The 27,452-nt window shown below is 51.1% G+C and overlaps 1 protein-coding gene across 1 annotated transcript in view; it reads right to left on the minus strand.

The window, feature by feature from the left end:
• LOC140386531 (B-cell receptor CD22-like) overlaps window positions 1-27,452 on the minus strand; it is a 118,963-nt gene that overhangs the window by 26,032 nt on the left and 65,479 nt on the right. Inside the window, 2 exon segments of the mRNA XM_072468939.1 lie at window positions 16,442-16,717; window positions 25,819-26,094. Of these exon segments, the coding sequence (XP_072325040.1) occupies window positions 16,442-16,717; window positions 25,819-26,094 (552 nt within the window).

Genomic DNA, 27,452 nt, shown 5'->3' on the forward strand with positions numbered 1-27,452 from the left:
TGACAACTGTAGTGACAGTCAGGGTGTACAAATCATTCAACACCTTCTACATGTGGATCAGAGCTAGCCTGGTCTAGTAAGTTAGAGTTAGTACACTTAGAGTAGTAGAGAGTCAACCCACAGCCAGCTGTGTGCATTGTTACAGAAGTTCAATAAATCGTATTGAACCAACACCTACATTTGGTGTCTGCTTTACAGTTCATCTGCATCCTGTTGCAGTCCGTGTTACCCCAGGGTGAATAACACAACATGATACCAGGAGTCTATTTCATCTAAGTAATTTACCTTGAATAATTAAGCGGCATGGAGAAGATCCAGGCCCTTCCACAGCTCCGGATCTCCGGAAATCTCGATGCCAACTGGCGGGTCTTCAAGCAGAAATTCAATCTATACATTGAGGCCTCGGGCCTCTAGGATGCGTCCGATGCCAAAATAATCGCTCTGCTCCTATCGACTGCGGGGGACCAGGCCATCCAAATCTTCTATTCGCTCACTTTTGCCGACGGCGAGGACGAGGCCAAGTTCCAGACCGTGTTAGCCAAATTCGACAGTCACTGTGAAGTCGAAACGAGCGAGAACTTTGAGGCTATTTCTTCCAGCAAAGCCTTCAGGGTAAGGATGAGCCTTTCCAATCCTTTCTAACTCATCTCCGCATATTAGCACAATCCTGCAACTACGGTGACACCGCTGATTCCCTCATCAGGGATCAGATCGTGTTTGGGGTCCACTCCCTGAGGGAGCAGCTCCTAAAAATAAAAAACATGACCCTGCCAGTAGCCATGAGACGTGTAAAGTGCATGAACAGGCGAAAGGTCGTTACTCCCGCCTTAAATCGGCAGAACAGGACCAACTTGCCTCCCACAAGGCAGGGAGTGTACAGGCCATCACCCGAATGCGGCGGCTTAGCATCGATGAAGGCGGCCATTTTGCGTGCTTTTCCCGGGGTCCCACGCATGCGCACCACAGATGGGAGAACGAAGCGTCGAAGACCACACTGCAGGTGCGAGCGGTGGCTGAGCGCACAGCGCATGTGCGACCCGCACGGAGCGTTGCAACGTCAACGTCATGACATGCCCGAACTCCAGCACCGCCCACTTAAAGCGGCAATGCCCTGCAAGAGGCAGGCATTGTTTAAATTGTGGGATACCTGGCCATTATGCAGCCTTGTGCAGGTCTGCACCTCCGATTGTGGGCCAGCGATCCCAGTTCCAACGCAAATGCGTTCGAAGTGTGCAGCAAGGGCTGCTGGATTCGGAACCTGGTAACACCACGGATCCAGAGGACGACTGCCTGGAGTCCCCATATCGTGTGGGCATCATTACCGCGTAGGACAAGGCCTCCTCAAATTCGTTTTTAAAATAAATTTAGAGTACCCAATCATTTTCTTTCCAATTAAGGGGCAATTTAGCGTGGCCAATCCACCTACACTACACATCTTTGGGTTGTGGGGGTGAAACCCACGCAAACACGGGGAGAATGTGCAAACTCCACACGGACAGTGACCCAGAGCCGGGATCGAACCTGGGACCTCGGCACCGTGAGGCCTCCTCAAATTCAGCAACACGCCTACCCATCCTCAACGAGGATTATGCGGGTGAATGGCGTGCTGTCGTACAAGTCAACCAATGCAGCATCCGGTTCAAGCTGGACACTAGTGCTTCAGCCAATCTCATATCTCAAGCAGATCTTGCTCGCATCCAAAGGCAGCCAACAATTCTTCCGCCAGCCTGCCAGCTGCTTGATTATGAAATGAAATGAAAATCACTTATTGTCACAAGTAGGTTTCAAATGAAGTTACTGTGAAAAGCCCCTAGTCGCCACATTCCGACGCCTGTTTGGGGAGGCTGTTACGGGAATTGAACCATGCTGCTGGCCTGCCTTGGTCTGCTTTCAAAGCCAGCGATTAATGGCAATGCCATTACTGCGTTAGGGTCTTGTCACCTGCATGTCTCCAACAAGGCCATCAAAGCCACACTACGATTCAAAATCGTGTAGTCTGACAAGGCTTCCCTGCTTGGTGCCCATGCATGCAAACTACTCAATCTCGTGCAGCGCGTCCATGCCATGTCCTCTGCCAACATGAATCTTCAGGCTGTCATTGACAAAATCCTGTCACAATACCCGGATGTGTTCAGTGGGATGGGCACGCTACCGTACCACTACAAAATCTTACTCAGGCCTGAGGCCAAGCGTGTGATCCATGCACCACGCTGGGTGCCGGCTCCTCTGAAGGACCGTTTAAAGGCGCAGCTGCAGGAGCCCCAAGACCAGGGTATAATCTCTAAAGTGACGGAACCGACTGACTGGGTCAACTCAATGGTTTGTGTGAAGAAGCCCGCTGGAGAACTGCGCATATGTATAGATCCCAAGGATCTTAACCGAAACATAATGCGGGAACACTACCCGATCCCGAACCGGGAGGAGCTAACCAGTGAGATGGCACATGCCAAATTCTTCACGAAGCTAGATGCATCGCGTGACTTCTGGCAGATACAACTGGACGAGTCCAGCAGGGAGCTCTGCACGTTTAATACACCTTTCGGAAGGTACTGTTACAACCGCATGCCGTTTGGTATTGTTTCAGCCTCTGAAATCTTTCACAGGATCATGGAACAGATGCTGGAGGGCATTGCGGGTGTGAGGTTTATGTTGATGACATCATTATATGGTCCACGACCCCAGAGGAACACATATCCCGTCTCCAACAAGACTTTTGACGCATACATGCCAACAGCCTCAAGTTGAACAAGGCCAAATGCTCCTTTGGCATGTCATCAATCAAGTTTTTGGGTGATCAAATATCCCAGCAGGGCGTGCAACCAGACTCGGACAAAGTCAAGGCCATCAACACCATGATGACCCCGGAAGACAAAAAGGCGGTACTCCGCTTTCTGGGTATGGTTAACTTCTTGGGAAAGTTCATTCCCCAATCTCGCATCACACACGGCTCTCAGGCATCTGGTGAAGAAGTCCACTGCCTTTCAGTGGCTACCCACACATCAAGCAAAGTGGCTCGAGTTAAAGGCAAAGCTCACCACTGCTCCGGTACTCGCGTTTTTTAACCCAGAGCTGGAGACAAAACTCTCCACGGATGCCAGCCAGGAGGGCATTGGTGCGGTGCTCCTCCAGAAGGATGACTCCTCGTCCTGGGCTTCAGTGGCCTATGCATCCAGGCCCATGACTCTCACTGAGCAGAGGTATGCTCAGATAGAGAAAGAGTGCCTGAGCATTGTCTAATCATTGTCTCGCTCCATCACCTCGCCCTGTGAACAGGTTGAATTAATTCACCAAATTGAGGCACTGGTGCAACTGTGTGCCAGCAACCTCCCGGCCTCAGATGAACGAGTCGTCAACATTCAAGAAGAGACTGCCAAGGACCCTCTTCTGCAGTGGGTCATACATCACCTTGCAAATGGTTGGCAGAAAGGGCAATGCCCCCAATTCTTTAATGTCAAGGATGACCTAACAATTGTCAAGGGGATGCTCCTCAAACTGGATCGTATCGTTATTCCTCGCAGCTTCCAGAGCTTAGTGCTCAAACAGATCCACGAGGGACACCTCGGTATCGAGAAATGCAGGCGCAGGGCCCGGCAGGCTATCTATTGGCCTGGCATCAATGAGGACATATCCAACATGGTCCTCAATTGTGTGGCTTGCCAGCGTTTCCAGCCTGCTCAGCCCAAAGAAACACTCCAGCAACACGAGATTGTGACCTCTCCGTGGTCTAAGGTGGGAATCGACCTTTTTCACGGCAATGGGCATGACTACGTGCTTATAATTGACTACTTCTTGAGCTACCCCGAAGTGGTGAAACTGTCCGACCTCACATCAAGGACTGTCATCAAGGCCTGTAAGGAGACATTTGCCAGGCATGGTATTCCGCTCACGGTCATGAGCGCCAACTGTCCCTGCTTCTACAGCCAAGAGCGGTCCAACTTCGCGAAGCTATACCAGTTCAAACACATTACCTCGAGCCCAGATTACCTGCAATCTAATGGGAAGGTCGAAAAAGGGGTCCATATCGTGAAGCAACTGCTCTGCAATGCTGCGGACTCAGTGTGGTGGTATGTATTAGGGGTCATGTGGGACTGTGAAGCCGAGATGCCATTGGCTGACAGATCCCGGGACCTGGTTGGCTGCCGACTCCTGGCTCCGCCCTGAAGGCGGAGTATAAGAACCCGAGCTTCTCCCCGCAGCTTCATTCTGTTGCTGAGCTGCTGGGGACAAGCATCGCTTAATAAAGCCTGGATCGACTTCATCACTTCTCGTCTCTCGTAAGTCATTGTGCGCTACAATTTATTAAGCGAGCTTAAAAGACTATGGAGCTCCGGATCGCCCCGGAATGCCTGCGGATTAGCCCCCACGCAGCGAACCCGGCAGCAGTATTCAAACACTGGCAAGCAAGCTTTGAAGGCTACATCCGAACGGCCCACGGCCGGATCACAGAAGACCAGAAAATGCAGGTCCTGCATTCGAGGGTGAGCCCGGAAATTTACCCTCTCATAGAAGACGCAGAGGATTTCCCAACGGCGCTCGCATTGCTGAAGAGCATCTACGTTCGGCCCGTTAACCAGGTCTACGCGCGCCACCAACTCGCGACGAGACGGCAAAGTCCCGGAGAATCGCTAGAGGAATTCTACGCCGCGCTGCTAATTTTGGGACGGGGCTGCAGCTGCCCGCCGGTGAACGCGATCGAACACACGGACCTGCTAATTCGCGATGCATTTGTGGCAGGTATGAACTCTCCCCAAATCCGCCGAAGACTTTTAGAAAGAGAGTCACTAGGACTCTCAGAGGCACGGGACCTTGCAGCTTCCCTAGATGTGGCCTCGCAAAACGCCCGCGCCTACGGCCCTGACCGCACGGCAGCCCCTTGGGCTCCGTGGACCCTCGTCGCGACAAACTCCCCCCCCCTCACAAGCTTGCGCGGTTAAAGCGCCAGACAATCCCGGGGGGGCCCGCTGCTATTTCTGCGGACAAGCGAAACACCCCCGGCAGCGCTGCCCGGCACGCGCAGCTATTTGTAAAAGCTGCGGCAAGAAGGGCCATTACGCGGCAGTGTGCCGGTCCCGGGGGGTCACCGCAATCCCCGGAGAAGAACGAGCCCAGCACATCCCAAACGCTCCCCAACCCCCCCCCAGCGCCCCATGTGCGACCCGCGGGCGTCGCCATTTTGGGTCCCGGGCACCACGAGGGGAGGATGGGCGCCACCATCTTGTGACCCCCCAGCCACGTGCGATTCATGGGGGCCGCCATTTTGTCCACCCCCGACCACGTGCGATCCATGTGGGCGGCCATTTTGTCCACCCCCGACCACGTGCGATCCATGGGGGCGACCATTTTGTCCACCCCCGGCCGCGTGCGATTCAGGGACGCCACCATCTTGGTTGACAACAAAGGACCCCAGCATCGACGGCTCCACGGGGTCTGAAGAAGACGCCGCGACACTACTACCACGACTGGCTTCGGTGACACTGGATCAATAGCGGCCCCGGACGCTCCAGACGACGGCAACAACGGTGCTGGTCAACGGATACGAGACGCCATGCCTGATCGACTCCGGGAGCACTGAAAGTTTTATTCACCCAGACACGGTAAGACGCTGTTTTCTGACCATCCATCCAAGCACACAAAAAATTTCCCTAGCTGCAGGATCCCACTCCGTAGAGATCAAAGGGTTCTGCATCGCGAACCTAACGGTGCAAGGGAGGGAGTTTAAGAACTACAGGCTCTACGTCCTTCCCCAACTCTGCGCGCCCACATTACTGGGATTAGATTTCCAGTGTAACCTGCAGAGCCTAACATTCCAATTCAGCGGCCCAATACCCACACTCACTATCTGCGGCCTCGCAACTCTCAAGGTTGAACCGCCGTCCTTGTTTGCAAACCTCACCCCGGATTGCAAACCCGTCGCCACTAGGAGCAGACGGTACAGCACCCAGGACCGGATATTTATTCGGTCTGAAGTCCAGCGGTTGCTGAAGGAAGGCATAATCCAGGCCAGCAATAGTCCCTGGAGAGCCCAGGTGGTAGTAGTAAAGACCGGGGAGAAGCAAAGGACGGCCGTAGACTATAGTCAGACCATCAACAGGTACACAAAGCTAGATGCGTACCCTCTCCCCCGCATATCCGACATGGTCAATCGGATTGCCCAGTATAAGGTCTTCTCCACCGTGGACCTCACATCCACCTACCACCAGCTCCCCATCCGCCCAGGTGACCGCAAGTACACCGCCTTCGAGGCAGACGGGCGTCTATACCACTTCCTCAGGGTCCCATTTGGTGTCACAAACGGGGTCTCGGTCTTCCAACGGGAGATGGACCGAATGGTTGACCAGCACGGGTTGCAGGCCACGTTCCCGTATCTCGACAACGTAACCATCTGCGGCCACGATCAGCAGGACCACGACGCCAACCTCCAAAGGTTCCTTCAGACCGCTAACGCCCTGAACCGCACATATAACGAGGGAAAGTGCGTTTTTAGCACAAACCGGTTGGCCATCCTGGGATACATAGTGTGCAATGGGATAATATGCCCCGACCCCGAACGCATGCGCCCCCTTATGGAATTCCCCCTCCCCCACTGCTCCAAAGCCCTGAAACGTTGCCTGGGTTTCTTTTCATATTACGCCCAGTGGGTCCCCCAGTATGCAGACAAGGCCCGCCCGGTAATACAGTCCACTACCTTCCCCCTGTCAACAGAGGCTCGCCAGGCCTTCAGCCGCATCAAAGCGGATATTGCAAAGGCCACGATGCACGCCATCGACGAGTCCCTCCCCTTCCTTGTCGAGAGCGACCCATCCGACGTAGCTCTGGCGGCCACCCATAACCAAGCGGGCAGACCCGTGACCTTTTTCTCCCAGACCCTCCACACCTCAGAAATCCGCCACTCCTCAGTGGAAAAGGAAGCCCAAGCCATAGTGGAAGCTGTGCGACATTGGAGGCATTACCTGGCCGGCAGGAGATTCACTCTCCTCACCGACCAACGGTCGGTAGCCTTCATGTTCGATAATGCACAGCGGGGCAAAATTAAAAATGACAAGATCTTAAGGTGGAGGATCGAGCTCTCCACCTTCAACTATGAGATCTTGTATCGTCCCGGAAAGCTGAACGAGCCGTCCGATGCCCTATCCCGCGGCACATGTGCCAACGCACAAACAGACCGCCTCCAAGCCCTCCCAGGGGACCTCTGCCACCCGGGGGTCACTCGATTCTACCATTTCGTAAAGTCCCGCAACCTCCCCTACTCTGTGGAGGAGGTCCGTACATCACCAGGAACTGCCACATCTGCACAGAGTGCAAACCGCACTTTTTCAGGCCGGATAGAGCGCACCTGATCAAGGCTTCCCGCCCCTTTGAACGCCTCAGTTTGGATTTCAAAGGGCCCCTCCCCTCCACCGACCGCAACACATACTTCCTGAACGTGGTGGACGAGTACTCTCGTTTCCCCTTCGCCATCCCCTGCCCCGACATGACAGCGGCCACAGTCATTAAAGCCCTTGGCACCATATTCACACTGTTCGGTTGCCCCGTGTATATCCATAGCGACAGGGGGTCCTCCTTCATGAGTGACGAGCTGCGCCAGTTCCTGCTCAGCAAGGGCATAGCCTCGAGCAGGACGACCCTGGGCACAACCCCCGGGGGAATGGGCCAGTAGAGAGGGAGAACGGCACGGTCTGGAAGACCGTCCTACTGGGCCTACGGTCCAGGGATCTCCCAGTTTCCCGGTGGCAGGAGGTCCTCCCGGACGTTCCCCACTCCATCCGGTCGCTGCTGTGTACCACCACTAACCAAACGCCTCATGAGCGCCTCCTTGTCTTCCCCAGGAAGTCCTCCTCTGGAACGTCGCTGCCGACCTGGCTGGCGGCCCCAGGACCCATCTTGCTCCGGAAACATGTGCGGGCGCACAAATCGGACCCGTTGGTCGAGAGGGTTCACCTTCTCCACGCGAACCTGCAGTACGCCTACGTGGCGTACCCTGACGGCCGACAGGACACGGTCTCCCTGCGGGACCTGGCGCCCGCCGGCAACACACACACACCCCCGACACCGATCATCCCCTCCCTGCCACCGGCGCACCCGCGACCGCCCCCTTCCCGGGGGGATCGGTTCGCCTCCCGTGCCCGACCAGGTGTAAAACAGGAACAAACACAGAAACACTCCCGAAGACGACAACGCCTGAGCAAGCACCTGCACCACCACCAGGGCTGAGGCGATCGACGAGGAAGACCAGACCGCCCGCTCGACTCGTGGAATCCGCGTGACGCCAAGAATGTTGTTGTAACAAAAAAAAATGTTTTTGCTAATATTGTAAATAGTTCTCACAAACTTACAAAATAGCCAAGTGTAGGGCTAAAACTGTAGTAACACTGTCTGAAATTTTCCTTCCAGGGCCAGCCTTGTAAACCCCTACCACCATGCGAACCACCACCCCGCCGGGTTCCTTTTAACAAGGGGTGAATGTGGTGGTATGTATTAGGGGTCATGTGGGACTGTGAAGCTGCGATGCCATTGGCTGACAGATCCCGGGTCCTGGTTGGCTGCCCACTCCTGGCTCCGCCCTGAAGGCGGAGTATAAGAACCCGAGCTTCTCCCCGCAGCTTCATTCTGTTGCTGAGCTGCTGGGGACAAGCATCGCTTGATAAAGCCTGGATCGACTTCATCACTTCTCGTCTCTCGTAAATCATTGTGCGCTACACTCAGCTTCTGACTTTAACCTTGCGCTCCTGGCGTACAGGGCCACCGGTATGTCTCCAGCACAACTCCTTATGAATCGTGACCTGCGGACGACTGTTCCATCCATTCATTTACCTGACCTGGATCACCTCCCAGTGCTGCAAAAGGTGCAGCAACTCAGAAACCGGCAAAAGCTGACCTACGATGCTCATGCTACTGATTTGCCTGTGCTCTCTCCGGAAGATGCTATTCGCATCAAGTTGCCTGGTGGAGGCTGGTCAGCTCCAGCTGTTGTTGTTCGACAGGCTGCTCCCAGGTCGTTCGTGGTCCGCATGGCTGATGGATCTATTGTCAGGTGCAACAGAAGGGCACTACGCAAACTTGCCTGCCCACCACCGGATCTCATGTCCCCAGCTGTCGTTACGCCTTTTCCGGACACCTCGCTCCACGAAGCCACCAATCTGGCTGCAATCCCACCTGTCAAGGGGCCGTCGTCCCCACCTCCACCTCTCAGGATCCGACGCCAGCCCCAGAGATTGGACTTATAAATATTTCCTTTGTATATATTGTTCTGTATCTGCATGCTAGACACCAAGCATGTACATCTGCCTCCACTCGCCATTTGCTGTAAATAGTTATATCTGCAAATATGTCGTGTATGCTCTCAGCAACCGACAAATTTTTTTTTAACAGGAGGATGTCATAATACGCACCCATGCACATCATAAGGTGAAAACAGGCAGTGAAAGACACCCAGGTTAGCCAATCAACATACAGGACAGAACACAGCCAATCACCAGACAGAACACCAGAGGGGGCCTTGCAACTATAAAACACAGGAGGCATCAGCGCTCCTCCTCTTTCCACTGGTGACAACTGTTGTGACAGGGTGTATATATCAGTCAGCACCTTTTACACGTGGATCAGAGCTCATCTGGTCTAGTAAGTTAGAGTCAGTACACTTAGAGTAGTAGAGAGTCAACCCACAGCCAGCTGTGTGCATTGTTACAGAAGTTCAATAAATCGTATTGAAGCAACGCCTACGTTTGGTGTATGCTTTACTGTTCATCTGCAGTCCGTATTACCCCAGGGTGAATAACATGACATGTGGGAGGAAACTGGAGCACCCAGAGGAAACCCATGCACAAACGGGAGAACGTGCAGGCTCTGCACAGACAGTGACCCAAGCCGGGATCGAACCTGGGACACTGGAGCTGTGAAGCAACTGTGCTAACCACTGTGCTACTGACGAATTGGGGAAGGTTTTGACACGGGAGGGGTGATGGTGAGTGCACTTTTTGTTTCTCTTTGTTTGTTGGAGTTGAGAAGGTTGAGGGGGGAGGGGTGGATTGGGAGTGTGAGAGGAAGGTGGAGGCCCTGCGTGGGGGACACCATGCTAGCTGGGTGGGCCAGTTAACAGGAGTAAAGTGGGGAGTTGCCAGGAGGCAGGCATTGGGGGGGTGATTGGGTTTCGTCTTTGCTCGATCGGAGGAGAGGGTGAGTTGCTGACATGGGTGTGGTTGGTGTGATGCAGTTGGGGAGGGCGGGCCTGGAGGGACGCGTGAAGCAGGCCGGGGGTGGCTTAAAATGGGGTATGGTTGATCAGCAGGGGAGGGGGGGGGGAGTGGCGAGCCCATGTCGCGGCTGGTCACCTGGATCGTGCAAGGGTTGAATGGGCTCGTTAAACGGTCGCGTGTTTTCGTGCATCTGAGGAGCCTGAAGATGGACTCTATTTTCTTGCAGGAGAGGCACCTAAAGTTGGGGGATCAGATGATGGTAAGGTAGAGATGGGTGGGGCAGGTGTTCCGCAGGGGGCTTGACCCGAAAACAAGGAGGGTGACGGTGTTGCTTCCTTTGAGAGTGGCTTTCGAGGTGTGGAGCATTGTGGCCAATCCGGGGGGTAAATATGTGATGGTCAGTGGGAAATTGGAGGGTATGCCCATGGTCCTGGTGAATGTGTATGCCCGAATTGGGATGACGTGGACTTTATGAGGCGGGTGTAAGGGAAGATCCTGGACCGTGACACGCATCGACTGATTATGGGGGACGATTTCAATAGGGTCCTAGATAGAGTTTGGACCAGATGGGGTCTAAGTCATCGAGATGTCGGCGGGGGTGAGAGAGCTGAGGGAACTCATGGAGCTCGTATGGGGGGTGGACCCATAGAGGTTTGGGAGGCCGAGGGTGAAGGAGTTCTTGTATTTCTTCCCATGTGCACCGGCTGTACACCCGGATCGATTTTTTGTTATGGGCAAGGGTCTGTTGGCGGAATGGCCGACTCGGAGTACTCGGCAATCGTAGTCTCTGGCCAAGTGCCACATTGAGTGGATTTGCGGATAGTGAAGGGGGAGGCCAAGCGGCTGCAGTAGAGGTTGGATGTGGGGCTGTTGGCAGATGAGGGGGTGTGTGAGTGGGTGTATGTGGAGTTGAACGATACGGGGGAGGTCACAGCCGCCATGCTGTTCGAGGCACTTAAGGTGGTAGTTAAGGCGGCAGGGTAGCACTGTGATTAGCACTGTTGCTTCACAGCGGCAGGGTCCGAGGTGCGATTCCCGGTTGGGGTCACTGTCTGTGTGGAGTCTGCACATTCTCCCCGTGTCTGTGTGGGTTTCCTCCGGGTGCTCCGGTTTCCTCCCACAAGTCCTAAAACACCTGCTGTTAGGTAATTTGGACATCCTGAATTCTCCCTCTGTGTACCTGAACAGGCACCGGAATGTGGTGACTAGGGGCTTTTCACAGGAACTTCATTGCAGTGTTAATGTAAGCCTATTTGTGACAATGAAGATGATTATTATTATTAGTTCAGGGGAATTAATTTATATCCAGAATCATAGGGAGAGGGTGGAACGTGATGAAAGGATGAGGCTGGTAGAGGAGAGTCTGAGGGTAGATCAGAGGTATTCGATGGCTTTGGAGGAGGTGTTGTTAAAGGAGAGGCAGAGGTTCCAGATGGAATTTGGGTTAATGTCCACGGGGAAGGCGGTGGGGCAGTTGAGGAGAGGCAATGTATGAGTGAGGAGAAAAGGTGAGCAGGATGCTGGCCCATCATCTGAGGAAGTAGGCAGCGGCGAGGGGGTTTGGTAGGATGAGGGACGAGAGGGGTAGAGTGGTGATGGACCCGGAGGGGTGAATGGGGCATTTGAGGCCTTCTATAGGAGGCTGTGCGAATCGGAGCCTCTGGCTGGGGAGGATTGGATGTGGAGATTCCTGGATGGGTTGGTGTTCCCGAAGGTGGCAGGGGAGAAGGTGCAGGGGCTGGGCACCCCAATTGGGTTGAGGGAGGTGATGGAAGGCATGGGTGTGATGCAGGCAAGGAAGGCCCCGGGCTGGAAGGATTCCCAGAAAGGTTTTATGTGAAGTTTGGGGGGAGCTGGACTGTTAGTGAGGACGTTCAATGAGACAAGAGATAGTGGGCGGCTTCCCCCAGGGGTCCATCTCCCTGATCTTAAAGCAAAGTAAGGACCCAGAGCAGTGTGCGTCAAATTGCCCGATATCATTGCTGAGCGTTGATGCAAAGTTGTTGGTGAAGGTGCTGGCATCGGGAATTGAGGCCTGTGTGCCGAGGTGATAGACGAGGACCAGGCGGGATTTGTGAAGGAAGGCAGTTGTCGGAGAATGTATGTAGGCTGCTGAATGTAATTATGATGCCCTCGGAGGGGCAGGTGGTAGAAGTAGTGGTGACAATGGACACGGAGAAGGCCTTTGATCGGGTGGCGTGGGTGTATTTGTTGGAGGTGCTGCGACAGTTCGGGTTTGAGCAGGGGTTTGTGAATTGGAACTGGCTGTTGTATAGGGAGCTGGTGGTCAGTGTTCAGACAAACTGGACCAGTTTGGGGTACTTTGGGATACATCATGGGACGAGACAGGGGTGCCTGTTCTCCCTATTGCTGTTCGCCTTGGCGATAGAGCCGTTGGGTGGCAAACATTACAACTGTGAGGAAATGAGTGGTGGAGGAGAGATCGGTTTGGGGATGAATGAAGGTGGCATCATGTAGTGGGATGGGTTTGAGTGCAGTATTGTTGGCACCTCTTCCATTATGGCCGATCAGGTATTCCTATTCCCGGTGGTGGTTTTGGCATTGCGGGTGTGGGGCCTGTGTGGGCAGCATTTCGGGTTGGAGGGCATGTCGTTGTGGGCGCTGATCTGTGACAATCATAGGTTTGTGCCGTTAGGGCTGAGTGAGAGGTTCCGGGGTGGTAGCAGGTCGGTAAAGAGTAATTTAGGGACTTGTTCACGGGGGAAGTTTGCAGGGCTGGAGGAGTCGGAGGAACTGTATGAGTTGCCAAAGGTGAAAGATTTTGTGAGGAGAGAGGTGCCGTCCTTCCTGGGGCTGCCACCACCAGTGTTGCAGGACAAGTTGTTTTTGGAGGACAAAATAGGGGAGGAAGTAGGATATTTGCAAGGAATTGATGGAGAGGGAGGGTGCCCTGGTGGAGAAGATTAAGCGCAAATGGGAGGAGGAGTTGGGAGGTGAGGTGCGGGCCGGGGACGTGAGTAGAGCACTTGAGGAGGGTGAACGCGTCCTTGTGTGCGAGGTTGAGCCTCATCCAGTTTAAAATGGTGCATAAGGCTCATATGACGGTGGCAAGTTTGAGCCGGTTCTTTAAGGGAGTGGAAGACAGGTATGAGCGGTGTGTGGGGGGAGGGGCACAAATCACGGCCACATATCTGAAGCTGAGGGCGTCCTGGCAGGGGTTCTCGGATGTTATGTCCGAGGTTCTGGGTGTCACGTTGCCCCGAGTCGAGAGATGGTGATATTTGGTGTGTCGGAAGATCTGGGAGCATAGGTGGGGAGAGAGGCCGATGTATTGACCTTTGACTCCCAGATTGCCCAGAGAGGGATTTTGTTGTGTTGCTGGGATTCAGAGCCGCTGAAGATGGGGGTGTGGGTGAGTGACCTCAAAGAATTCCTGCGGTTGGAGAAGGTCAAGTTCACTTTGAGGGGGTCGGCAAGGGGGTTCACCCGGAGGTGGAAAATGATCATTGATTTCTTCAAGGAGGATTGAGGGGTTGTGGTCGTCACCACTGCTGTACTATATTGTATATACTGGTATTACGGTAAGGCCCCTGTACTACAGGTACGGGGGTAGATCCCTGCCTGCTGGCTCTGCCCAGTAGGCGGAGTATAAATGTGTGTGCTCTCCGAACAGCAGCCATTTCACCAGCTGCTGTAGGAGGTCACACATCTCTGTGTAATAAAGCCTCGATTACTCTCTACTCTCGTCTCGTCATAATTGATAGTGCATTAGGGGTCAGTGAGGGAAGGGGCGGGGATGATTCGGGGACTGGGGGATGGGTGATATGGGGTAAAAATTGGGAAGGCGGGATGTGCTGGGATGTTGGTATGCGGGGAGGTTGGGGATTTGTGTTGTTTGTTCAGATTGATGGATATCTTTGATTATATTTCTAAATCAGCTTGAATAAAAATATTTTTCAAAGGAAAAAGCAGTCAACAGCCCCCTTCCACTCAGACTGGCCTGATTCCTGCTCACCTCTCCAACTACACTTCGTGTCACCATTGGTGTTACACCCACTGAGCTGCTGATGGGCAGATGCATTAGGACAAGGTTGAATCTTATATTTCCGAATTTGACAGAGAGGGTGGAGGCGAAACAGAACGAAGAGAAGAAACATCATGATTCAAAGTAAACTGGGAGAACATTTGAGGTGGATAATTTGGTGAATGTGGTGAAGAATTCTGGAGGAGGCCCAAATTGGATCCCGGGAAAGGGCGTGGCTAAAACAGTGTTGGACAAGTTGGATGTTCCAGGAAAAAGATTTTTTCAAACACTGGGAGGGGCCATTTGAGAGAAGAGAACCTCACACAGAAGCAGTGGGACAGCCTAGCCCTAGTCGGTTGTCAATGATATGGCGACATATGGAAGTAACACCAAGCTACCCTGAGGAAGAACCCAGGAACGTTCCAGATGGGGGGACTGAGGAAACAACCTGCACGGATGCATCTTCGCAGATCAAGAGTCAACCCATTTAGGTTCAAACCGAAGTTGCCGCTACTGCTGAAGTACCCATCAGTGAAGTGCAACGCTGTCAAAGGATTAAGAGGTCCTCTGACTGACTTACCTCACAAGAGACTGTATTGAGCTCCCGCGGTGACCGAGTGTGCCTAGTTTTGAGCCCGAATAAAATTGGATATCCTAAATTAAAGATTTGGACACTTTAAATGAAACTACAGTCAGCTCCAGCAAATGGCCTGCTGGGAATTCGGAAAAAAGAGATAAAATAGACACCTGGGGTGCATCGACAGCGAAGACGCAATGTGGGAGGTGACCTTGACCATCCGAAGAACTGACCAAGTGTAAAGGAAGGAAGAAGCTGCCAGCAAGATCCACCTTCATCGCGACGGACCAGAGGGACTCAGGAATCGGACCCACCCTTCAACCGGACCATCGTTGCGGGTAATATAACCGAATCTTGGGTGTTTCTTGCATATATATTTGGGTTACTTTATGGGTTAGTTGTGTGTTTAATAAAGATTGTTGAATTCATATTTATGTTTGTCCTCTGTTCTCATTATTAAAGACACCGAGGTAAAATCTGAAGGAAGTAAACTGGTCAAAAGAAACTGAATGAAATGAAATGAAAATCGCTTATTGTCACAAGTAGGCTTCAAGTGAAGTTACTGTGAAAAGCCCCTAGTCACCACATTCCGGCGCCTGTTCGGGGAGGCTGTTACGGGAATTGGACAGATACAACACTCAATTTATTGTACATTATTGTAAAGGCAGAGGGATGTGGTAGCCTGCCCCTTTCAGGGGCAAGTTCCAGAAGGGACATGTGACCCAGTCGGCCAATGGGGCTGGAGTGTGTGAACAATAGGAACAGGAGTAGGCTATTCAGCCCCTTGAGCCTGTCCCGTCATTCAATGAGATCATGGCTAAAGGAGGAGCGTGGGTTTTCCAGTTAGTTAGGAGTTTGGAGTCAAGGAACATGGTAGCTTTTCTATCACTCTTTGTCTATAGTTTCTTACATGAATAAACCATTCAATCATTTACCTATTTGGTCAGAATACTGCACTCTCTACCTCAGGGTAATGGTGCGAGGTATCACTGAGGAGGCTTTATTGGCCAAAAGATTTATTGGAAATAAAATGGGGTTTAACTATATTAAGGCACAGAGGTATATTCAACAGGTCTTTCCGCATTGGTTGGGCTCACACGTTCCCATGCAATAGACCTTGAGCGGGTATTGTGGAGCTCGGAAGATCGGCCCTTAAAGGGGCCACGCTACCACATACTAACCTGCTCCTGCCCGAAAACTTTTGCTATCGCTGTAACCTAAACCAGACCCTTCAGCACTCCCGATCTCTTTATCCTGCTCCTTCCCTAACAACCCTCGTTATCTCTGTACTCATCTAACCCCTTCAACTATCCCTATCTCTGTAACCTCCTCCCAGTCCCTGTACTCCTCTGAGATCTCTGCAATACTACAATTCCAGTCTCTTGAGCATCCCCCAATTCCCATGGCTCCACTATTGGCACCATGCCTTCAGTTGCTTGGGGCCCGAAGCCCCCACCCCCCAAAATCTGTCCATTTTTACCTCTCTCCTAATTTAAGACACTTCTTTAAAAATCTAACATTTCCTCTGAGCTTCACTGTTGTAATATCTCCTTATGTATTCAGAGAAGGACAGGGTGAAAAAAATAAAGAGGGTTAATCTACTTCTGCTAAACTCCAGCAAATAAAGAGTCCTCGATCAGAAAGTGTTAGTGTTTTACGAAGAGCCAGATAGAGTTAAATGCTTACATTGCACATCCAGGTGGGTAATGTTGGAGGTGCTGTTACCCAGTGGGTTCCTCACTGTGCAGTAGAAACTTGCATCATTCTCCCGTGTTACAGGATTGAAGGAGAGAGTGCGGCTACTTGTGTTTAACTGGATGCTGGTGTTCCCCTCGATCCTGAACCAGGTGTAATGGGATATCGGTGGGACACTTTCACTAGAGCAGGTTAATGTGATATTGCTTCCCTCCCTTATCCCATCAGTGGATCTGCTGATGGACACCATCGTCTCCTGTGGGGGATCTGGAACAAGAAAAGAGGAGAATCAGCAGTTAATCCCCAAGCCCCACAACCCTCCAAGATCTCCGTGCTCCTCCAATTCTGGACTCTTGGCCATCCGCCCATTTCTATTGCTCCACCAATGGCAGCCATGCTTTGAACTGCCTGGGCCCAAAGCTTTGGAAATCCCTCCCTCATTTCTTATCTCCTCAGAACAAAATCTGACTCTGAGTCACATCTGGAGATATTAGAACAGTTGACCAAAACCTCAGTCAAAGAGTCAGATATTATGGAGCGTCTTACAGGTTTAGAGAGTTGGACATTATGTATCTATTATCCTGTCCATTCAACTGCATGTCATAGACATTGTAAATCTCACAGGCTCTTGTACATAGACCTGTTTAGACTGAGAGAGATGCGGCATCTAATCCCTCGATGATAAGACCAAAATTACATCCAAGAAGGAAATCCCGTTAGATTAGACACGGCAAGAGGTACGACCACTGACTGAAGTAATGTCTGGAAGTGCGAAAGCATCAGCACAGAGCTGAATAAAGCTCTAGTCCAGCCACTAGTGTGGAGTGTTCCACTCTATGAATGCGAGAGTTGGACAGAGAAGAACAGCTTTTGAAATGTGGGTTGGGAGGAGGATGCTGGGAATCAGATGGATGGGCAGAAAGACCAGTGAGTGTCTTCGATCAAAAGGAGAAGTTCAGGAATTTAAAGGGTTGCTCAGTACAGTCAGAGAGAGAAAGACACTCAAGTACGAAGGCTGGAAAAGACACAACAGCCTTGTCCTGACACCAATTGAAGGAGAAACTGAGAGTAAAAACAGAAGAGGAGAAGAAAAATGGGTGGATAACATTGGGACATGGATTGTGGGAGGATTGAAGAAAACCAGAAAAGAAACCAGACGATGCCAATGGCTCCTCTCAGACTGTGGTGATAACGAACAAGTGAATGTATCTCTACACTCACGTTCCACAATGATGGTTATGGACACTTCCACCACTCCATGTTCATTCCCTGCCACACACACACAGTCTCCACACACTTGTTCTGTTCATTGGGACATTAAGATGTCGCCACTTCAGGTTAGGAGCTGGGAAGCTCTCGACAGAGCAGATTATCACTGTAGAATTCCCCTCAATTATATTAATCGATGAAGCCGTTGTCAACTGCCCCAGCAGCCTCATACACACCCATACCTACTGCCACAGCTTCCGAAGTCAGATCAGCCTTCTTGTAAGTGAACAGTTGGAAAACAACGCGTCCTGACGGAGTCCCTGGTCGTGCACTCAGGTCCATGCACGGACCAACTGGCGGGTGTGTTCGCGGACATCTTCAACTTCTCCCTACTCATTTCTGAAGTTTCCACCTTTTTCAAAAAGACCATCACTAAACCAGTGCCAAAGAACAACCAGGCAACATTGGTCATTGACTACCATACGGTGGCCTTGACATCTATCAATATGAAGTGCTTCAAGAGATTGGTCATGAGACACATCAACCCCATGCTCTGAGGATGACTTGATCCACTGCAACTCGCAGACTGCCACATCTGGTCCACAGCAGATGCCATCTCCCTGGCCCTAAACTCTTCCCTGGAGCATCTCGACAATAAGGACTCCTACATCTGGTTCCTATTCATTGACTACAGCTCTGCCTTCAACACCATAATCCCAGCCAAGCTCACATCAAAGCTCCAAAACATAGGACTTGGTTCCTTACTCTACAACTGGATCCTCAACTTTCTGACCCACAGACCACAATCAGTAAGAATCAACAACACCTTCCCCACGATAGTCCTCAATTCCGGGGCCCCAAGAGGCTGCATACTGAGCCCCCTAATCTACTCCCTATACACACATGACTGCGTGGCAAAATTTGGCTCCAACTTCATCTGCAGGTTTGCTGACGACAAGACTGTAGTGGGTCAGCTCTCGAACAATGATATTCAGAAAACAGGAGGGAGATAGAGAACCTAGTGGAGTGATGTAATGACAACAATCTCTCCCTCAATGCCAGCAAAACTAAAGAGCTGGTCATTGACTTCAAGAAGCAAAGTGTCATACACACCCCTGTGTGCATTAACAGGGCCGAGGTGGAAATAGTTGACAGCTTCAAATTCCTAGGTGTGCAAATCACCAAATATCTGTCCTGGTCCACCCACATCGAAGCTAATAAAGCATAACCGCGTCTATACTTTCTCAGGAAGCTAAGGAAATTCAGCATGTCCATATTGACTCTTACTAATTTTTACAGATGCAACATAGAAAGCACCCTATCTGGCTGCATCACAGCCTGGTGTGGCCACTGCTCGGCCCAAGACCGTAAGAAAGTACAGAGAGTCGTGAACACAGCCCAGTCCATCACGCAAACCTGCCTCCCATCCATTGACTCTGTCTACACCACCCACTACCTTGGGAAAGTGGGCAGCATAACCAAAGACCCCTCTCACCCAGGTTATTCTCTCTTCCAGCCTCTTCCATTGGCAGGAGATACAAAAATCTGGGAACACGCACAAACAGATTCAAAACAGCTTCTTCACCGCTGTGACCAGACTCCTGAATGACCCTCTTATGGAGTGAACTGATCTCTTCATGCATCTTCTCCACTGAGCAGTACTGCACTCTGTAAGCTTGACCTGATGCCTGTGTGTATGTAATTACATTGTATATTTATGTATGTTCTACATATTTTCATGTATGGAACGATCTGTCTGCACTGTACACAGATCAATACTTTTCACTGTACCTCAGTACATGTGACAATAAATCAAATCAAATAAGCCAAATCAAATCAAGCATCTATCATATCAAGAGAAGTAATTGAAAGATTCCGTGGTGAGTCTAAAAGCAAATAAAGATAAGGGGCGGGATTCTCTGGGAATCGGCGGGGCGGGCAGAAACGGCGCAGTGGAGTGGCGGGAACCACTCTAGCGTCGGGCCGCCCCTGGGGAGCCCCTGGTTCGGCTGGTCACATGAACGTGCAAGAGTTGAATGGGCTCGTTAAACAGTCGCGTGTTTTCGTGCATCTGAGGAGCCTGAAGATGGACTCTATTTTCTTGCAGGAGAGGCACCTGAAGTTGGGGGATCAGATGAGGGTAAGGAAGAGATGGGTGGGGCAGGTGTTCCGCAGGGGGCTTGACACGAAAACAAGGAGGGTGACGGTGTTGCTTCCTTTGAGAGTGGCTTTCGAGGTGTGGAGCATTGTGCCCAATCCGGGGGGTAGATATGTGATGGTCAGTGGGAAATTGTAGGGTATGCCCATGGTCCTGGTGAATGTGTATGCCCGAATTGGGATGACGTGGACTTTATGAGGCGGGTGTAAGGGAAGATCCTGGACCGTGACACGCATCGACTGATTATGGGGGACGATTTCAATAGGGTCCTAGATCGAGTTTGGACCAGATGGGGTCTAAGTCGTCGAGATGTCGGCGGTGGTGAGAGAGCTGAGGGAACTCATGGAGCTCGTATGGGGGGTGGACCCATAGAGGTTTGGGAGGTCGAGGGTGAAGGAGTTCTTGTATTTCTTCCCATGTGCACCGGCTGTACAGCCGGGTCGATTTTTGTTCTGGGCAAGGGTCTGTTGGCGGAGATGGCCGACTCGGAGTACTCAGCAATCGTAGTCTCTGGCCACGCGCCACATTATGCGGATTTGCGGATAGTGAAGGGGGAGGCCTAGCGGGTCCAGTAGAGGTTGGATGTGGGGCTGTTGGCAGATGAGGGGGTGTGTGAGTGGGTGCATGTGGAGTTGAACGATACGGGGGAGGTCACAGCCGCCATGCTGTTCGAGGCACTTAAGGTGGTAGTTAAGGCGGCAGGGTAGCACTGTGATTAGCAGTGTTGCTTCACAGCGGCAGGGTCCCAGGTGCGATTCCTGGCTTGGGTCACTGTCTGTGTGGAGTCTGCACATTCTCCCCGTGTCTGTGTGGGTTTCCTCCGGGTGCTCAGGTTTCCTCCCACAAGTCCTGAAAGACCTGCTGTTCGGTAATTTGGACATTCTGAATTCTCCCTCTGTGTACCTGAACAGGCACCGGAATGTGGTGACTAGGGGCTTTTCACAGGAACTTCATTGCAGTTTTAATGTAAGCCTATTTGTGACAATGAAGATGATTATTATTATTAGTTCGGGGGAATTAATTTATATCCAGACACATAGGGAGAGGGTGGAACATGATGAAAAGATGAGGCTGGTAGAGGAGATTCTGAGGGTAGATCAGAGGTATTCGATGGCTTCGGAGGAGGTGTTGTTAAAGGAGAGGCAGAGGTTCCAGATGGAATTTGGGTTAATGTCCACGGGGAAGGGTGTGGGGCAGTTGAGGAGAGGCAGAGGGTCAATGTATGAGTGAGGGGAAAATGTGAGCAGGATGCTGGCCCATCAGCTGAGGAAGTAGTCAGCGGCGAGGGGGTTTGGTCGGTTGAAGGACGAGAGGGGTAGAGTGGTGATGGACCCGGAGGGGTGAATGGGGCATTTGAGGCCTTCTATAGGAGGCTGTGCGAATCGGAGCCTCTGGCTGGGGAGGATTGGATGTGGAGATTCCTGGATGGGTTGGTGTTCCCTAAGGTGAGAAGGTGCAGGGGCTGGGCACCCCAATTGGGTTGAGGGAGGTGATGGAAGGCATGGGTGCGATGCAGGCAAGGAAGGCCCCGGGCTGGAAGGATTCCCAGAAAAGTTTTATATGAAGTTTGGGGGGGAGCTGGACTGTTGTTAGATAGGACGTTCAATGAGACAAGAGATAGTGGGCGGCTTCTCCCAGGTGTCCATCTCCCTGATCTTAAAGCAAAGTAAGGACCCAGAGTAGTGTGCGTCATATTGCCCGATATCATTGCTGAGCGTTGATGCAAAGTTGTTGGTGAAGGGGCTGGCATCGGGAATTGAGGCCTGTGTGCCGGGTTGATAGACGAGGACCAGGCGGGATTTGTGAAGGAAGGCAGTTGTCGGAGAATGTATGTAGGCTGCTGAATGTAATTATGATGCCCTCGGAGGGGCAGGCGGTAGAAGTAGTGGTGACAATGGACACGGAGAAGGCCTTTGATCGGGTGGAGTGGGTGTATTTGTTGGAGGTGCTGCGACAGTTCGGGTTTGAGCAGGGGTTTGTGAATTGGAACTGGCTGTTGTATAGGGAGCTGGTGGTCAGTGTTCAGACAAACTGGACCAGTTTGGGGTACTTTGGGATACATCATGGGACGAGACAGGGGTGCCTGTTCTCCCTATTGCTGTTCGCCTTGGCGATAGAGCCGTTGGGTGGCAAACATTACATCTGTGAGGAAATGGGTGGTGGAGGAGAGATCGGTTTGGGGGTGAATGAAGGTGGCATCATGTAGTGGGATGGGTTTGAGTATTGTTGGCACCTCTTCCATTATGGCCGATCAGGTATTCCTATTCCCGGTGGTGGTTTTGGCATTGCGGGTGTGGGGCCTGTGTGGGCAGCATTTCGGGTTGGAGGGCATGTCGTTGGGGGCGCTGATATGTGACAATCATAGGTTTGTGCCGTTAGGGCTGGGTGAGAGGTTCCGGGGTGATGGCAGGTCGGTAAAGAGTAATTTAGGGACTTGTTCATCGGGGGAAGTTTGCAGGGCTGGAGGAGTCGGAGGAACTGCATGAGTTGCCCAAGGGGAACGACTTTAGGTATCTGCAGGTGAAAGATTTTGTGAGGAGAGAGGTGCCGTCCTTCCTGGGGCTGCCACCACCAGTGTTGCAGGATAAGTTGTTATTGGAGGACGAAATAGGGGAGGAAGTCGGATATTTGCAAGAAATTGATGGAGAGGGAGGGTGCCCTGGTGGAGGAGATTAAGCGCAAATGGGAGGAGGATTTGGGAGGTGAGGTGCGGGCCGGGGACGTGAGTAGAGCATTTGAGGAGGGTGAACGCATCCTTGTGTGCGAGGTTGAGCCTCATCCAGCTTAAAATGGTGCATAGGGCTCATATGACGGTGGCAAGTTTGAGCTGGTTCTTTAAGGGAGTGGGAGACAGGTATGAGCGGGGTGCAGGGGGAGGGGCACAAATCACGGCCACATGTCTGAAGCTGAGGGCGTCCTGGCAGGGGTTCTCGGATGTTATGTCCGAGGTTCTGGGTGTCACGTTGCCCCGAGTCGAGAGATGGTGATATTTGGTGTGTCGGAAGATCTGGGAGCATAGGTGGGGAGAGAGGCCGATGTAATGACCTTTGACTCCCAGATAGCCCAGAGAGGGATTTTGTTGTGTTGCTGGGACTCAGAGCCGCTGAAGATGGTGGTGTGGGTGAGTGACCTCAAAGAATTCCTGCGGTTGGAGAAGGTTAAGTTCGCTTTGAGGGGGTCGGCAGAGGGGTTCACTCGAAGGTGGAAAACGATCATTGATTTCTTCAAGGAGGATTGAGGGGTTGTGGTAGTCACCACTGTTGTATTACATTGTATATACTGGTATTACGGTAAGGCCCCTGTACTACAGCTACGGGGGTAGATCCCTGCCTGCTGGCTCCGCCTAGTGGGTGGAGTATTAATGTGTGTGCTCTCCGAACATCAGCCATTTCACCAGCTGCTGTAGGAGGGCACACATCTCTGTGTAATAAAGCCTCAATTACTCTCTACTCTCGTCTCGTCGTAATTGATAGTGCATTAGGAGTCAGTGAGGGAAGGGGCGGGGATGCTTCGGGGACTGGGGGATGGGTGATATGGGGTAAAAATTGGGAAGGCGGGATGTGCTGGGATGTTGGTATGGGGGGAGGTTGGGATTTGTGTTGTTTGTTCAGATTGATGGATATCTTTGATTATATTTCTAAATCAGCTTGAATAAAAATATTTTTCAAAGGAAAAAGCAGTCAACAGCCCCCTTACACTCAGACTGGCCTGATTCCTGCTCACCTCTCCAACTACACTTCGTGTCACCATTGGTGTTACACCCACTGAGCTGCTGATGGGCAGATGCATTAGGACAAGGTTGAATCTTATATTTCCGAATTTGACAGAGAGGGTGGAGGCGAAACAGAACTAAGAGAAGAAACATCATGATTCAAAGTAAACTGGGAGAACATTTGAGGTGGATAATTTGGTGAATGTGGTGAAGAATTCTGGAGTAGGCCCAAATTGGATCCCGGGAAAGGGCGTGGCTAAAACAGGTCCAGTGTTGGACAAGTTGGATGTTCCAGGAAAAAGATTTTTTCAAACACTGGGAGGGGCCATTTGAGAGAAGAGAACCTCACACAGAAGCAGTGGGACAGCCTAGCCCTAGTCGGTTGTCAATGATATGGCGACAGATGGAAGTAACACCAAGCTACCCTGAGGAAGAACCCAGGAACGTTCCGGATGGGGGGACTGAGGAAACAACCTGCACGGATGCATCTTCGCAGATCAAGAGTCAACCCATTTAGGTTCAAACCGAAGTTGCCTCTACTGCTGAAGTACCCATCAGTGAAGTGCAACGCTGTCAAAGGATTAAGAGGTCCTCTGACTGACTTACCTCACAAGAGACTGTATTGAGCTCCCGCGGTGACCGAGTGTGCCTAGTTTTGAGCCTGAATAAAATTGGATATCCTAAATTAAAGATTTGGACACTTTAAATGAAACTACAGTCAGCTCCAGCAAATTGCCTGCTGGGAATTCGGAAAAAAGGGATAAAATAGACACCTGGGGTGCATCGACAGCGAAGACGCAATGTGGGAGGTGACCTTGACCATCCGAAGAACTGACCAAGTCTAAAGGAGGGAAGAAGCTGCCAGCAAGATCCACCTTCATAGCGACGGACCAGAGGGACTCAGGAATCGGACCCACCCTTCAACCGGACCATCGTTGCGGGTAATATAACCGAATCTTGGGTGTTTCTTGCATATATATTTGGGTTATTTTATGGGTTAATTGTGTGTTTAATAAAGATTGTTGAATTCATATTTATGTTTGTCCTCTGTTCTCATTATTAAAGACACCGAGGTAAAATCTGAAGGAAGTAAACTGGTCAAAAGAAACTGAATGAAATGAAATGAAAATCGCTTATTGTCACAAGTAGGCTTCAAGTGAAGTTACTGTGAAAAGCCCCTAGTCACCACATTCCGGCGCCTGTTCGGGGAGGCTGTTACGGGAATTGGACAGATACAACACTCAATTTATTGTACATTATTGTAAAGGCAGAGGGATGTGGTAGCCTGCCCCTTTCAGGGGCAAGTTCCAGAAGGGACATGTGACCCAGTCGGCCAATGGGGCTGGGGTGTGTGAACAATAGGAAGAGGAGTAGGCTATTCAGCCCCTTGAGCCTGTCCCGTCATTCAATGAGATCATGGCTAAAGGAGGAGCGAGGGTTTTCCAGTTAGTTAGGAGTTTGGGGTCAAGGAACATGGTAGCTTTTCTATCACTCTTTGTCTATAGTTTCTTACATGAGTAAACCATTCAATCATTTATCTATTTGGTCAGAATACTGCACTCTCTACCTCAGGGTAATGGTGCGAGGTATCACTGAGGAGGCTTTATTGACCAAAAGATTTATTGGAAATAAAATGGGGTTTAACTATATTAAGGCACAGAGGTATATTCGACAGGTCTTTCCCCATTGGTTGGACTCACACGTTCCCATGCAATAGACCTTGAGCGGGTATTGTGGAGCTCGGAAGATCGGCCCTTAAAGGGGCCACGCTACCACATACTAACCTGCTCCTGCCCGAAACCTTTTGCTATCGCTGTAACCTAAACCAGACCCTTCAGCACTCCCGATCTCTTTATCCTGCTCCTTCCCTAACAACCCTCGTTATCTCTGTACTCATCTAACCCCTTCAACTATCCCTATCTCTGTAACCTCCTCCCAGTCCCTGTGCTCCTCTGAGATCTCTGCAATACTACAATTCCAGTCTCTTGAGCATCCCCCAATTCCCATGGCTCCACTATTGGCACCATGCCTTCAGTTGCTTGGGGCCCGAAGCCCCCACCCCCCAAAATCTGTCCATTTTTACCTCTCTCCTAATTTAAGACACTTCTTTAAAAATCTAACATTTCCTCTGAGCTTCACTGTTGTAATATCTCCTTATGTATTCAGAGAAGGACAGGGTGAAAAAAATAAAGAGGGTTAATCTACTTCTGCTAAACTCCAGCAAATAAACAGTCCTCGGGCAGAAAGTGTTGGTGTTTTACGAAGAGCCAGATAGAGTTAAATGCTTACATTGCACATCCAGGTGGGTAATGTTGGAGGTGCTGTTACCCAGTGGGTTCCTCACTGTGCAGTAGAAACTTGCATCATTCTCCCGTGTTACAGGATTGAAGGAGAGAGTGCGGCTACTTGTGTTTAACTGGATGCTGGTGTTCCCCTCGATCCTGAACCAGGTGTAATGGGATATCGGTGGGACACTTTCACTGGAGCAGGTTAATGTGATATTGCTTCCCTCCCTTATCCCATCAGTGGATCTGCTGATGGACACCATCGTCTCCTGTGGGGGATCTGGAACAAGAAAAGAGGAGAATCAGCAGTTAATCCCCAAGCCCCACAACCCTCCAAGATCTCCGTGCTCCTCCAATTCTGGACTCTTGGCCATCCGCCCATTTCTATTGCTCCACCAATGGCAGCCATGCTTTGAACTGCCTGGACCCAAAGCTTTGGAAATCCCTCCCTCATTTCTTATCTCCTCAGAACAAAATCTGACTCTGAGTCACATCTGGAGATATTAGAACAGTTGACCAAAACCTCAGACAACGAGTCAGGTTTTATGGAGCGTCTTACGGGTTTAGAGAGTTGGACATTATGTATCTATTATCCTGTCCATTCAACTGCATGTCATAGACATTGTAAATCTCACAGGCTCTTGTAGATAGACCTGTTTAGACTGAGAGAGATGCGGCATCTAATCCCTTGATGATAAGACCAAAATTACATCCAAGAAGGAAATCCCGTTAGATTAGACACGGCAAGAGGTACGACCACTGACTGAAGTAATGACTGGAAGTGCAAAAGCATCAGCACAGAGCTGAATAAAGCTCTAGTCCAGTTACTAGTGTGGAATGTTCCACTCTATGAATGCGAGAGTTGGACAGAGAAGAACAGCTTTTGAAATGTGGGTTGGGAGGAGGATGCTGGGAATCAGATGGATGGGCAGAAAGACCAGTGAGTGTCTTAGATCAAAAGGAGAAGTTCAGGAATTTAAAGGGTTGCTCAGTACAGTCAGAGAGAGAAAGACAGTCAAGTACGAAGGCTGGAAAAGACACAACAGCCTTGTCCTGACACCAATTGAAGGAGAAACTGAGAGTAAAAACAGAAGAGGAGAAGAAAAAATGGATGGATAACATTGGGACATGGATTGTGGGAGGATTGAAGAAAACCAGAAAAGAAACCAGACGATGCCAATGGCTCCTCTCAGACTGTGGTGATAACGAACAAGTGAATGTATCTCTACACTCACGTTCCACAATGATGGTTATGGACACTTCCACCACTCCATGTTCATTCCCTGCCACACACACACAGTCTCCACACACTTGTTCTGTTCATTGGGACATTAAGATGTCGCCACTTCAGGTTAGGAGCTGGGAAGCTCTCGACAGAGCAGATTATCACTGTAGAATTCCCCTCAATTATATTAATCGATGAAGCCATTGTCAACTGCCCCAGCAGCCTCAGACACACCCATACCTACTGCCACAGCTTCCGAAGTCAGATCAGCCTTCTTGTAAGTGAACAGTTGGAAAACAGCGCGTCCTGACGGAGTCCCTGGTCGTGCACTCAGGTCCATGCACGGACCAACTGGCGGGTGTGTTCGCGGACATCTTCAACTTCTCCCTACTCATTTCTGAAGTTTCCACCTT

Source organism: Scyliorhinus torazame, chromosome 12 (genome assembly GCF_047496885.1).
Source record: "Scyliorhinus torazame isolate Kashiwa2021f chromosome 12, sScyTor2.1, whole genome shotgun sequence".
NCBI lineage: Eukaryota > Metazoa > Chordata > Chondrichthyes > Carcharhiniformes > Scyliorhinidae > Scyliorhinus > Scyliorhinus torazame.